General features: G+C 38.7%; 1 protein-coding gene across 1 annotated transcript; it reads left to right on the top strand.

The window, feature by feature from the left end:
* Positions 1–2,251: 2,251 nt before the first annotated feature.
* On the top strand, positions 2,252–9,505 carry LOC149300254 (carboxypeptidase B-like). Its single transcript, XM_089485348.1, has 11 exons — positions 2,252–2,316; positions 2,403–2,478; positions 4,107–4,231; positions 5,134–5,230; positions 5,311–5,412; positions 5,823–5,924; positions 6,880–6,990; positions 7,069–7,159; positions 7,617–7,819; positions 8,518–8,602; positions 9,321–9,505. The coding sequence occupies exons 1-11, from the start codon at positions 2,252–2,254 to the stop codon at positions 9,503–9,505; spliced, it is 1,242 nt and encodes a 413-aa protein (XP_089341474.1).
* Positions 9,506–13,697: the final 4,192 nt, after the last annotated feature.

Raw genomic sequence — 13,697 nt, 5'->3', positions numbered from 1 at the left:
TAAGTTCACCATACAATGCCCTAACCATGCCCAGAGAGGCAAGTCCAACCAAGTGGCCCAGTAATGAAGCAGCCTAAAGCAGATCTGACAAGTATCACATTTATTGTGCACTATTAAGTGCCGTGCAAAGCACACTTAGTGCAAATCACTCCTGCTCAATGGGCCGGTTATAAGGGAGCTCTCCCCTCTCCATTTAAATTACGGAGGACTGTGCCTTGCTAGCACAGGCCACCATAGCATACTGCACATTTACTGGCGTAACTACAGGGGTCCAGGCCGTGCCTCTAGGGGCCCCGGTGCGACCCCCGTGACCCCTTCTTCCTGTCTCCTAGTACCGGTTCACAAATTTTCTAAAGCTTGACTAGCAACCATTTGTAAATCAAAAACATCAGAACGCAGCATTTTCCAGCACATGGGACCTCCTGCCTGAAAAATTATGTTTCAACATTACATTATAAATGATAAAATAGCACAAGTATTTTGCCTTAATGTACATTTATTGAAAACCTTCAGTGAAAACATGTGTACTCTACACTTCCATCGTGCATTAAAATAGTTAATGTACACATGTGAATTGCTCCCTAGTATTCTGTGAGTCATGTCTGTGGGATTTCCTAATTTCAGTTGTTTTTCAGTATTTTGCCAAATAAAATATGTCTGTACAAAAAACAATTTACTTCAATCGATTTATTTTGTTTATTTACTAAGTTATTCCATAACAACCAAAATCTGTGGCTTCACATTACCAACTATTTTTACTTAAAATGTTAAAATAACCTCTACCCTGTCCCTACCTTGGCTACTAGTAAGTGGTGCTTATAAATGGTATCATAGAAGTGAACCTCGCCATCAAAAACATCTTTTTTGTCTATATACCTTAGGGTGAGATAGGGGCAAGGCAACAAACAAGGCTGCAAATGGTTAAAACTCGGTGCTCTGGTCAAATGTATGATGTGCCTTCTTGAAGATATAAGTTAATATAAGTCTTAACCTGGAGACTATGAAGCAGGATCCAGACAGGTAGGTCTACGTGAAACTTGATCATCATCCTTCATCCTTCATCCTAAAACAGTTTACATATTGGAACTCCTCAACTTCACTATTCACTGAAAGAAAGGCGAGTTGGCCTTGTATAACACATAATGCAACATTGGATTGGATTCTTTGAAGAAGAATGTCACTGAATTTAGCCCTTTATAAAATGAGGTCAGAGAATTGAAATATCCAACTTTCCTGCAAGTTGGATGGTGCATATACCCTCATAGTCTAAGCTAACAATGGCACTCATTTATCAACCTCGGAATTATCTAAAAATATAATCATTTAATGACCACAAGATGGTGTGTAAGGTTAAAAACCTTCACATTAAGAGTTAAATGGAACATGTATAGTTACTCTTTGTTTACAAGTCAAAAATACAAAGTACCACACCATTTTACATTATTAATGATCCATACAGTCAAAGGGGCAGACACAGATTCCTGGAATCAATAATAATAATAATAAATCACCATAAATCACCAACCTAGCCTTAACCTACACAAAGTTAGAATTGCTTTTTAATGTTAGAGCAAGACCAAGCTGAAATAAGTTTTTATATATATTCATACACACTAACATGCAATCCTTTCAATAAAACAAAATGTCCCAATACTTTTGTCCATATAGTGTAGCTATACTCATGATGCAGTTGGTTATTGACACTGAATGTTACTACGCTTAGTAGACTACATACAGTGAGACACTACATGATGCTATTGGGGCAACAGGGAACTGTTAAGGAAGCCTACTAGGTCTTTTATACCTAAGCAGGTCAATCTTATTAATACAGGTGCTCAGGATATGCCAGTGACCTTATCACCCAGTGTGTGTTTGATCATTGGCATGCATTTAACCGAAGCTGTTTGGTTTGACTGGTCCACACAGAGCCCTGTATTGTAAAGTTGAATTCATTTGAAATATCTTACATTTGTTACATATCGGCGAATAAAGGTGAGGATATTTTTAAAATATTGGGGGCAATGTCCACTACGTTCTTGTGATAACCTCAGGTTGGCCATGAAACTTAGAAAAAGACAGGTGTAAAAAACAAGTTTAGCTCTTGCCACTGTTACAACAAGGCCAGGGCTATAATTAATCACTATGCAATAGGTTTAACTGACACGTACAGCAAATAATGAGGTACGAAAACAAGCAGCAGACCAACATATAAAAAGGAACAGCACCAATACCAAATCCGCATCCAGACACAATGTGGTTCCTACTCCTCCTTGTCAGCTTTGCTGCAGTCTCTGCAGAACCTCGCAGCTTTCATGGGTAAAAAGACCAATGCACATATTTTAAAAGTTAAGGCAAAGTTTTGTTTTTTTGTTGTTCTTAAGGCATTCTCTTCTTATTTCAAGGGAGAAAGTGTTTCGAGCATTCCCCCAAAATGCTGAAGATGTGGAGTTTCTAAAATCTATTGCCCTTAATACACAGGTATGACTTTCAGAACTCTATGAGAGCAATAAATGTTGGGGGGGGGTTGTTACCTCTTAAATAGGCCAAGTTTTATTCAATGCAGGTTTCAATGCAATGCAATGCCTTTGTAAACTCTTTAATACACCTATGGCAACAAATCATTCTTCCTATTTTGTTTTTTGATACAACCATATCATTTTGGTAAACTTTGCTTCGAGTGAGCCATAGGCCCCATGAGCCCAATATCTAACCTAGAACTCAACTATTTGTCTGGAACACATTAAAAATAGTATATTATTTTTTATTAGTTTCTAATCCCGTATCATAGCTTGTAATTTGTTGTCATTCAAAATCATTAAAGGAGAAAGTGACTCATAGGTAAATAATTTGGCAATAATCTATTAATATGTTTTTCATTATTATTTAGTAATAGTCTGTGTGAAATGAGCATAAATACATAAATCAAATACATTCTTGGAATCTGTATATGAGTAAAATATTACATATAATAAATTACTTTGGTGGTTTTATCACCAATGAATGTTCTTTATCCAGTTCACATGCATGGGGTAAATTGTTTTGTAGGTAGTGATTGAAGACTTAAAAGTGTCCATAGACCAAAATGGAAGGTAGAATTTGAACAAGCGGAATGTTCATTGTACTAGCATGCTAGGAATTTTGATATTTTTGTTTTGTTTCTTTACCTATTTCTAACTTTTATTGAAATTCTATTCTTAAAATATACCAAAGTCTATTATGCTAGTGTTCTGAAATACTAATAAGTCTGCTATACTGGACTTGAGTACGCAAATCAGAACTTGTTTCTGCAATGATATGCATATTCGATAACATACTAGAAACCATACTTTGTATGTATACCTGGAAATGTTGCTTTATCATTTGCCTTCTTTGATGTTACACGAGTTTAATGGTATTGCTTTAACCTTCATCCTTTCATCCAAGAGTCTCTTTAAACTTTTTCCGAAAGCCTTTATCTGGCGTGCTATCAAACGTCAATTCTATGTGTCCTTGGGCCTTGGAAAAATAATAATTCCTGTGGCAGCACTGAAGTTATTAATTGTTTTTAGTTCTTCCGCTACCCATTTATTGTTATAAATGAATTTAACTGATGTTTACTCAAAGCATCAGTTGCACAGCACACTCACAATATTTGGATAACATTTGACATTTCAGCAGTGGAGGACATCATTTCCATGTAATCTTTAGGCCAAAAGAACTATAATGTCATTTATATTGCTAAAGCTTCAGAGAGTCTAATACATTCACTTTAGTTAATAATATATTTCAGAATTGAAGTTGTTCACTATGTAAGTTGACAGCTGTGATTTTATCACACAGTATACCATACTACCTATTGTTATTTACCACTTTAATGCAATTTCTAGTAATTTTTTTTTATTTCATTGAGTTATTGAAAAATGAGTGACATATAAAGACCAATTTAAGGCCAATGCTCTAACTGTGGAGCAGTCACCACGGAAACCAATGAACTGTATTTTTTTAATATCTTAATAAGTATGTCCTACTTTCTAAAACCTTTTTTTCCAACATATAGATAGAAGCAATATATATATTTATTCATATGATCAATATTTTACTTAGTACACTTTTGGTCCCCTCTTTAGCTTGATTTCTGGAGGCCAGAGTCTGCAGATATTATTCAAGTCGGACAACCTGTCGATTTCCATACTGAAAGCCATGTTTCCTATGATGTTCAGGCTCTCCTTGAACAGAGTGGAATGCATTTCGAGTAAGTTTGAATATATTAACCATTTTTACTTCTATATTCAGAATGCTATACAGTTACTTGTACATCAATATAACCTACCTGAGCCCCCCAAAAAACAATACTGACTGCCCTGGATGAGCTTCTGCTCTTCCTTTCGATTTGTTTCTGCAAAGTTAGCTACTAGGCTGTTTCTGAAGAGATGAACCGATTACTATTTTTTGAAGAACATCTCATCTGTTATCACAGTGGTACGTACAGTAGCTTGATTAGGAAAGGTCCAGTTCCTGATAAACCCCCATCATATGTTAAAATTAAGAGGTATAACTTCATAGCATGATATTAATTGCTATAAAAATAAACTGAGGTGTAATCAAGACTCGATAAAGTATGTGCCTCAGTATAAGAAGTAGTCCTCTAATGTAATGTATTTTTTTCATAAATGTGAGAATATCTGAAAACAGATGCTTATATTATATATTTAGCGGTATTGGTTCTTTTTTTTAGCTTTACCGACTAGATTGTAAGCTCCTTTGCATCAGTTTGTTATTGTATGTGTTTTTGTATGTGTTTCTAAATTGTTCTTCTGACTGTAACAGTGCTGCGGAATCTGCCGGCGCTTTATAAATAAATGTAATGTAATTTAATTTCTTTATATCTAAGATTTTTCCAGCATATCAAGTTCTAAATTAACAAAAGCAAAAGAAAAAATGTTTAGTCGCCAGGGGATCTAAGAATATTCCCATATTCCAATGAAGTATTATAAGCTTCGAAACCCCTTCAGCGTTGCTCACCTTATCCATACACAATTGCCATATTTGACAAATCCCGTATCTATCCAAGGCTTTAATTCATGGATTAAAATTTACAATATATGTTTATTTCTCTTGTGTTTCACTAACATGTTTTAATAACTTTTTTTACAGAATTATGATTGATGATTTGCAGGCAGCCCTTGATAACCAACGTGACAGCAAAATCCGTGCTATCCATAGTTATGAGAAGTACAATGACCTTGATACGGTATGGTTGTGGAACGCTTGTCTTTATATTACATGATTAGGAAAAAATGAACATGTTCCTAAACCGCATGTCCTCTGCAGATTAACACATGGTCAGCTAACATTGCCGCTCAGAACCCAGGCCTTGTGTCTCGCTCCGTACTTGGAACCTCCTATGAAGGCCGCCCTATTTATCTGCTTAAGGTAATTAAGTCTACCAATGCCCCAAAATTTATATCCCACACACAAAAATATATAGTAACCACTGCAAGAAACTCCAGCTATATAAATTGGATGCATACCTTTCAACTATATATATGTTTCCATCTAAAGAAAACACCTCTGAGGTTCTAAAACCTCTTCTGAATCTCCAGGCCTTACAGGCCTGATCTTCTCATGTGCCATTTTTGATTTGTAATAATTGCGTTGTAAAGGTGTTGAACTCTTAATTATTTTACAGTATTTTTCTTTAGAAAACAACCTACGTAACATTTATATTGTTGACAATTGCGATATTATACAACCTACTAATTCCACAGGCCAGTACACTTATTGCATGTGACGTCTGTTCTGTTAACATTGTGCATTTGGTGGATCCGTTTCTGTGCGTTTAGGTGGGCAAAAGTGGAACAAACAAAAGAGCTGTGTTTATTGACTGTGGATTTCACGCTAGAGAATGGATCACCCCTGCTTTCTGCCAGTGGTTTGTGAGGGAGGTAAGTTATTAAAATATAGAATTATCATCCTGATGTCTATTATCATTTTTACCATTGTTGCTATTAGTTAGAAATTAGAAGTGTTAAAGGGAATCAGAGTAGAACTGAGAATTTAGAGATTGTTGGAAAGCAACTGATAACTGTGTTTTCCAACTGATAACTACTTTTGGTTTTTTTTTGCTGAGTTTCCATTGCTTTTTGGGAATGGGCAAAACTTTTTGCCCAGTTTATAGGAAATGAGCGCTACTGTACACAGTGGTCTTTGGTGATGGAACATGATTTAAGTGTAAGTGGCCCTATAGTTTTGAACGAAAAAAATTTATTTAACTCTTATAGGTATAGGGTAAACATGCTTACAGCTAATTAGAAGTGGAGTCTGTGGATGTAGCAATTTTCTGGAAAAGGTGCAGGATGACAGTAGAAACACAGTAAATAAACAGAAAATAAGGTAGAAAAACCCAAATGATAAGAAAAATAAGTTTAAATAGGACATAAAACATTAATGATATGGCAAAAAAGAGGAGATGGGTAAACAACCAAGGGAATAAAACCAAAGTATAGAAATAGAGAAAAAAACACACATATATTGAAAAAATAAATTATACAGGTGAAAGAAATGAACAGCAAATATATAAATATATATATATGTATGTCAAAAACCAGCCGTACAGAGTAGCACGTCTAGCATGGAGAGTGCTCACCTGGAGGCCAGCAGCAAAGAAGAGGAAGTGGGATTGTTTTGGAGTGATATTTATGAACTTTTTCCTGTTTTCCTATTGGTCACTTTTTATTACATGTTAACTGTTTCTTTGCTGCTGGAGGTTTTGGAGTAAAGAAGTTATGCAAATATGAAGCCTCCTGTCTTGCCATAAAATTACAAAACAATAAGTAACTCAATACTAATACAAAAAAAAGATAAGTCATGCTCAGACAAGATATATTTTATTCTTGATAGGCTGTTAACTCTTATGGATCTGATGCACAATTCACCAATCTCCTCAACAACTTGGACTTCTATGTCCTGCCAGTTCTGAACGTTGATGGCTACGTCTATACCTGGACATCCGTAAGTAGCCTTTCGATAACGTAAAATTAATATTGGTAATTTACAGTGATTGCTTACCATGGAAATTTACCGTTGCAGAACCGTATGTGGAGAAAGACACGTTCAGTTAACAGGAATAGCAGTTGCATTGGTACTGATCCAAACAGAAATTTCAATGCTGGATGGTGCAGTAAGTGATTTTAATTTTTTTTGTAAATCAAGTTAATTCATTCGTCAACAGAAGGAAAGGAGGAAACATACAGGAAGCAAGTATATATATATATATATATATATATATATATATATATATATATAATAATTGCAAAGAACATACGCACTGAAAGCTGGTGTGACTCCAATCAGCTCCCAAAGGAGTGTGTGGGGAGTTTAAAAAAAAATTTGAGGCAATCTGACATTCATTAATTTCCTTACAGTGGACCAGCTAAAGCGATATACAAACAAAACTATTAAATGCACGCACACAGTCCCCCGCAATCTCAATGCACACTAGCCAGTCTTATCCATCATATTCACCAAAATTGTACTGGCTAGTGTGCATTGAGATTTCAAGGGACTGTAACTATACATTTATTTTTTTATTCTATGGCGAATGTCAAATAAAACTAATCATTGTTTTGTTTTTAAAGCTGTTGGAGCTTCTTCAAGAGCTTGTGATGATACATATTGTGGCTCTGCTCCTGAATCCGAAATCGAAACCAGGGCTCTTGCTAACTTCATCCGTAGCAACATTGCTTCCATCAAGGGCTACTTGACAATCCACTCCTATTCCCAGATGCTTCTGTTTCCTTACTCTTACACTTATTCCCTTGCTAAGGATAACACCGAGTTGGTGAGTGTCTTGTCCGATTAGCAGAAATAATTAAAATATTATTTAGTGCCACATTAGATATACATGGTAAAGGTTGAGACTTTGTTCCGCGTTCTCCGATATATTTGAATGTAATGTATAGCTAGACATTCATGGACTGAACTCATAATTGTATATTGATTCATTTCCATACAAAACACTTAGTATAGCAAGTACGGTATATATAAGCTTCAAAGATCATTAATTTACATGATGTGTTCCATTTATTTCTCCCTTCCCTCATGCCAGTGTGATCTACACTTGTGAAATTGTTTCTTTAATGCAATTTTTTGAGTCAATAGGTATATATATCCCTGGGACAGGAACGTCATAGTAAAAGACTGCTACTTGTACATTGCCGAAATTGCTAAACAAACATAGTAATGTTTAAATAGATAAAACAAGGTGTAAGGTATGGTACAACAGAAACTGATAGCAAAGCTGAATCATGTCCAAATATTAGAGATAATTAGTATCTGCTCAACAAATAAGGCACAATCAAACCGTCAACAGCTTTTCTGATTCTACTCATCTTAGTGATATAAGAGTATACACTGTAATATAACATTATCAGCGTATGTTTACATTTACTTTACCAATCCACTATAAAACTGAGAAAAATGAACATTAATATAATAAGTTGTGTTTTAAATAAAATGAACTCTCCATGTTCATTTCAGAACACCGTTGCCAAGAATGCTGTAACTCAGCTGACCTCTTTGTACGGAACCAAATACACCTATGGACCCGGAGGCACAACCATCTGTAAGTTACCTAATATTTCTACACGCATAATGCCTTACATTAAAATGCAACATCTCCAAAGCAATTTGAAAAAAGAAGAGTAAAAGTAGGCACTCAGGATTGTGTGAATTGATCACCTAAGTTGTCACCAGTAAATATGTGATTCTTAAAGCGTCTATCGCTGTCATATGCTGAGACCTGGAGTAAGGGTCTCTTAAATTCATGATTAACTAAAATCCAAGTCCCATCCAAGGTTTATGTACGTAAATATTCTTGTGTAGAGCTTCTTGCAGATTTGCTCTTTCTCTTGGTTTCTATAGTGATAGTACACAGGGAAATAGTGTTTTATACATAACCCTTATTATCTACTAAACTGGATACAACGTCCGGTGTAGAGAAAAAACATAACATTCAAACAAAGACATTTGATCCCACTTTAGACATTAAAAATGATAACTTTACATATGTCTACACTCTATTTGCATCATATATTTCATTTTGGTTTTAAAAGTTTGATTTTTTAGGCCCTGCAAAGTGTTACGTTTTCTTTTGCTATTTTGCTTTCTTTATAACGTAGAATTTAAATATTTAACTTGAACATTTTGCCCCCACCCATTTCTCAAACTAGTAATTGGCTCTTTAAACGTCTGTTGACAAAATGATATTGCCTAAAATGATCACTTACATACAGTGTATTGTAAATATACAATACTTAATTAGCTGCTTTCCTTTGCTACAGACCTTGCAGCTGGAGGATCAGATGACTGGGCTTACGATGCAGGTGTGAAATATTCATTCACATTCGAGCTCCGTGACACCGGAAGATACGGATTTGCTCTCCCTGAATCTCTGATCAGGCCTACATGTGCCGAAACCATGCTTGCAGTCAAATCCATTGCCAACCACATTTTGAACAACGCATAAGAAAGTTTTTTTTAGTGGAAAGAATATTATTAATGTTAAACAATGGTCATTTTTATTTAAGGTTTAAAATTTAGTAATTCTTGAAAACCTTGGAATTCTGTAATCATTTCAGAAATAATTTATGTAAAATGACTTCATCAATGAAAAAAAACCACAAATATACAATAAAGAAATTGTTTTGAATATAAGCCATGTTTTGGTTTCATTTCATACAACATTACAGGGCTCAATGAATCCAGAATCACATTAGATTTGTTGATGCAGATTCTAGACTAGCAGAAATGCTAAAACAATAGGGGAGAGTGAAAATTAACAATAACATTAAAACTGATAATATAAAAAACTGGAAATATTGTCGACACAGATGAGGAGATACTGATACAAGTGGTAAAGAGATCCCTGCCCTTGAGAATTTACAATCTATTAGGATTTTAAGGGAGAATGAGATTGAAGGAGAGGGACTGCTAGGGCGAGGATGACTTGGTTGCGGAGAGGATGATGTGGAGAAGTCAGTGACATAGAAGACTTGAAGGTGGAGATTAGGATAGATTGTATTATTTGGGTTTTTACAGAGGTTTTAATGTTAGAATTCATAGGGGACAGACCCTTTACAGGGCATTCCACAGATGGAATCTTGGATATGTGAGTGGGGAAAAAGTGATAATGGCTAAAAATTGGGTTTATTCACTAAAGAGAAAGTTTGTGTTTTTAACTCCACCATTTCCTTAGTAATTATGAAGGACCAACACTGGCAGGTTTCTTAATCAAGAAATAATAAGATGGTCCTACATAATGCATCAAAAAACATGATAGAGAAGATTAAAAGAAAACTCACTGAATAACTATACATTATACAGGGCCAGGCAAGCTCTTCCTGTAGCAGCTCATTACTGGTGGAACTTCATAATGTATTTTGAAGTCAATATGCTGAAACACAACTCCTCCTTTACACCGATTCTGTGAAGAGTTGAAAGGGAAGTTAGGAGATTATCTAGACATAAAACCAGAGATATTGGGCTACAGTGTGATTCATAGCTTTGTATGTAAGGGTTAGAAGTTTTATAGTGGATGAGAAACCAGTCAAAATCTGGCACCATGAGGCAGCAGGTAAAGAACGGAAATAGAAGAAAGTTAAACTGGAAAAGATGCTCAGAATCCATCGGAGCAGTGAAATGCAGGCGAGGGGGAGGCAAGTCACTAGAGAGTTGCAATAATCCAGATGTATATCACATGAAATGAATTAGTATTTTAGTTTGTTGTGTGAGAAAAGGAAACATTCCAGACATATTTTCAGGTAAAGGCAGCAGGATTTGATGAACAACTGGATACGAGGGGAGAAGGGTTGAGAGGAGTCAAGTGTAATACAAAGCCAGAAATCTTGTTCTGTTTTGTAGGCTGTGGAATTCTCAACAGAGATGAGATATAAGTAATTGTGGATAAGGGAGATAGGGTAATATCCAGAAACTCAGTCTTGAAGATGTTGAGGTAGTGTTGTGAGTTAGAACTCCTGAGGGCGAGAAAAAAGTAGAAGTTTTCTTAAGATGTGTCAGGTGTAGAAAGAGAAGAGCAAAGGCCTCAGAACTGTACCCTGATGCACACTAAAACGAGAAGTGCTGCTTTTAAAGGAGCTGTTAGAAGTTGGAAATAGATGTGTAAGATTGCAACAAAGGGAACAGTAGTACGTTTCACAAACTAGCTTTATAGAAACAGAGCATCAATTTGTATTTTCAAAGTCCTCAATTAACATCAAAATGCAAACTGTCATAAACTGCATACGTTTCTTGTTCCCTAGCCATGCCTCTAGTCACGCACTTAGAATCAGTGTCTTCCTTTGAAGTAGGTGTGACGGAAGCCTCCATCACTGGGACCACTGGAGAAGCCTGACTGCCAGCCTCCTCCCTATTGACTATGGGCCCTGGGTTTGTAAAGGCTTCTGTGGCTACCCCCAGCAGTATCCTCTTATCACTGGCTGAGGGGATTATCTCCAGCAGACAGCCAGGATCTGCCACCAGGCAGTGACCACCATTCTTTGATGTTTAATGTTGTATAAATCAGTCTCCCCCCACCTATTGTATTGTTAATCCCGTTACTGCCCCTGTTGTCTCTGAGAGGCAGATTAAGGGGGCGGTTTGTGTCCCAATATCTTGTTTTATGTTAATGTGTGTTTTGCTGGATATATACAGCTCTGTGTGTCTAAAATAAATCAGTCTTCGTTTGGTTTTACCCTACACTGAGTCTCGGCTAGTGACTGGGGAACCGGGGAAAGTGTTGTCCCAGACTAAGGGAGCACAAGACAGCGGAGGCAGTCGGTCGGACTAGCCAGCTCCGTGACATTGGTGGCAAGCGGCGGGATTTCTTCTTAGTCTGAGGGACACTCTACCGGGATTGACCGTCAGGACGGCAGACTTCGGTCGCCTTGACAAGGACATGGATGTGGTATCCGAATTCCAGGGACTGCTGCGGGTCATCCTCTCCTGCTACACCACTGCTTTGCCTACAGAACAATACCAGAACCTGAGGCAAGTGGTTCGACGGTCAGTATGGCAGAGGGCTGTTATACGCCGGGGTCAGTGTCTTCCAAGCTCCGAACAAAAGATTAGAGACCAGCGGGAACTACGTATGTCTTTCCTGGGACAGCAACCCCAGGAGCAATGGGTATCCGAATTGGACAAGCTGGTCCAACAGGAGGTAGAGCTGGAAGATCACTATAGGGCTCTGCAGTGGTATACAGAGCAAGCATATTGGGGAACTGCGAAAGAATGTTCTCCAGAGGGCTATGACTTTGGTGGCCCGGGATTATTATGGGATAGTCTTCAGGAGGATCCAGACTTCGGCAGTACAGCGGAGTGGCGGATTGAGGACATCCGGGATTTCAGGGAGTGGGACCTCCCAGATGCGCTAGGACTTAAAGGTGATTTAGACTTTTTAATTACACAGGAGTGGGAACTGGAAAAGGAGTATAAAAAACTGTTTGACCGCGTTCAACAGAATGCCCCGGTGTCCAGGGATTGTGTGGATTTTGTGGATGTGATTGAGTGGTCAGCTGAGGGTGTTGACTCAGGCGGGGTGGATGGGACTGCGGTCTCCACCCCTGAGTCAGAGGGATACTGGGCAGCTAATCCAGATCCGATACTGGAGCTGTGCGACTGTGCTCCACAACCAGATCCAGAGATTGTGGATCTAACTGATTTTACATCTGAGGATGTTAACCCAAGAGGGGTGGATAACACTGCCGTCTCCACACCGGGGGCCTCAGAATGCTGGGCAGTCTGCCCAGATCTCTTAGTCCCAGCTGAAGAGCTGGCAACAGGGCAGAGCGCTGCTGGCTACTGCCCCACACCTGCAATGACTACAGGGATCCAGGGAGATGTGGCAGCCGGCCCTTCTCCCCAGCGGCAGCTCACATGTCCGGGAGCGGAGGATTTTGTTTTTCCTCCCCAGCGGCAGTGGGAAGAACCGAGAGATGTGACAGCCGGTCCATCTTCCCAGCGGCAGCTCACATGTCCAGGAGCAGAGGAACCGGCCCTCCCTCCCCAGCGGCAGGCCGACCCACAAGATTCCCTAACCCCAGCTGAAGTGCTGGCAACCAGGCAGAGCATCGCTGACCTCTGCCCAGCACCTACCAAAGCTGCAGGAGTTCAGGGAGATACCGTGGCCGACCCGCCCCCCCAGCAGCAGAACCTAATTCCAGGACCGGATCAACCGGAACTCCCTCCTCAATGGCAACAGGAGCACCAGGGAGGGGATGCAGGCGGCATCACTCCCCAGCGGTACCCGGGAGATGGCGCAGCCGGCCCATCTCCCCAGCAGCAGCAGGAGCACCAATTTTGGGAGGGCATTAATGGGCCAAATAAACTGACTGACTACGGAGTCAACCCGTTTGGGGTCTCATCCTATGTCAGTCCAATTCGAAGGGGGGAGAATTGTGATGGAAGCCTCCATCACTGGGACCACTGGAGAAGCCTGACTGCCAGCCTCCTCCCTATTGACTATGGGCCCTGGGTTTGTAAAGGCTTCTGTGGCTACCCCCAGCAGTATCCTCTCATCACTGGCTGAGGAGATTATCTCCAGCAGACAGCCAGGATCTGTCACCAGGGAGTGACCACCATTCTTTGATGTTTAATGTTGTATAAATCAGTCTCCCCCCACCTATTGTATTGTTAATCCCGTTACTACCCCTGTTGTCTCTGAG

Source organism: Sceloporus occidentalis, unplaced genomic scaffold, assembly GCF_023333645.1.
Source record: "Sceloporus occidentalis isolate IW3139 unplaced genomic scaffold, rSceOcc1.0.p SCAF_25, whole genome shotgun sequence".
Classification (NCBI taxonomy): Eukaryota; Metazoa; Chordata; class Lepidosauria; order Squamata; family Phrynosomatidae; genus Sceloporus; species Sceloporus occidentalis.
Note: the sequence above shows the minus strand (reverse complement) of the source record. Positions and strands in the feature narration are given on the sequence as shown.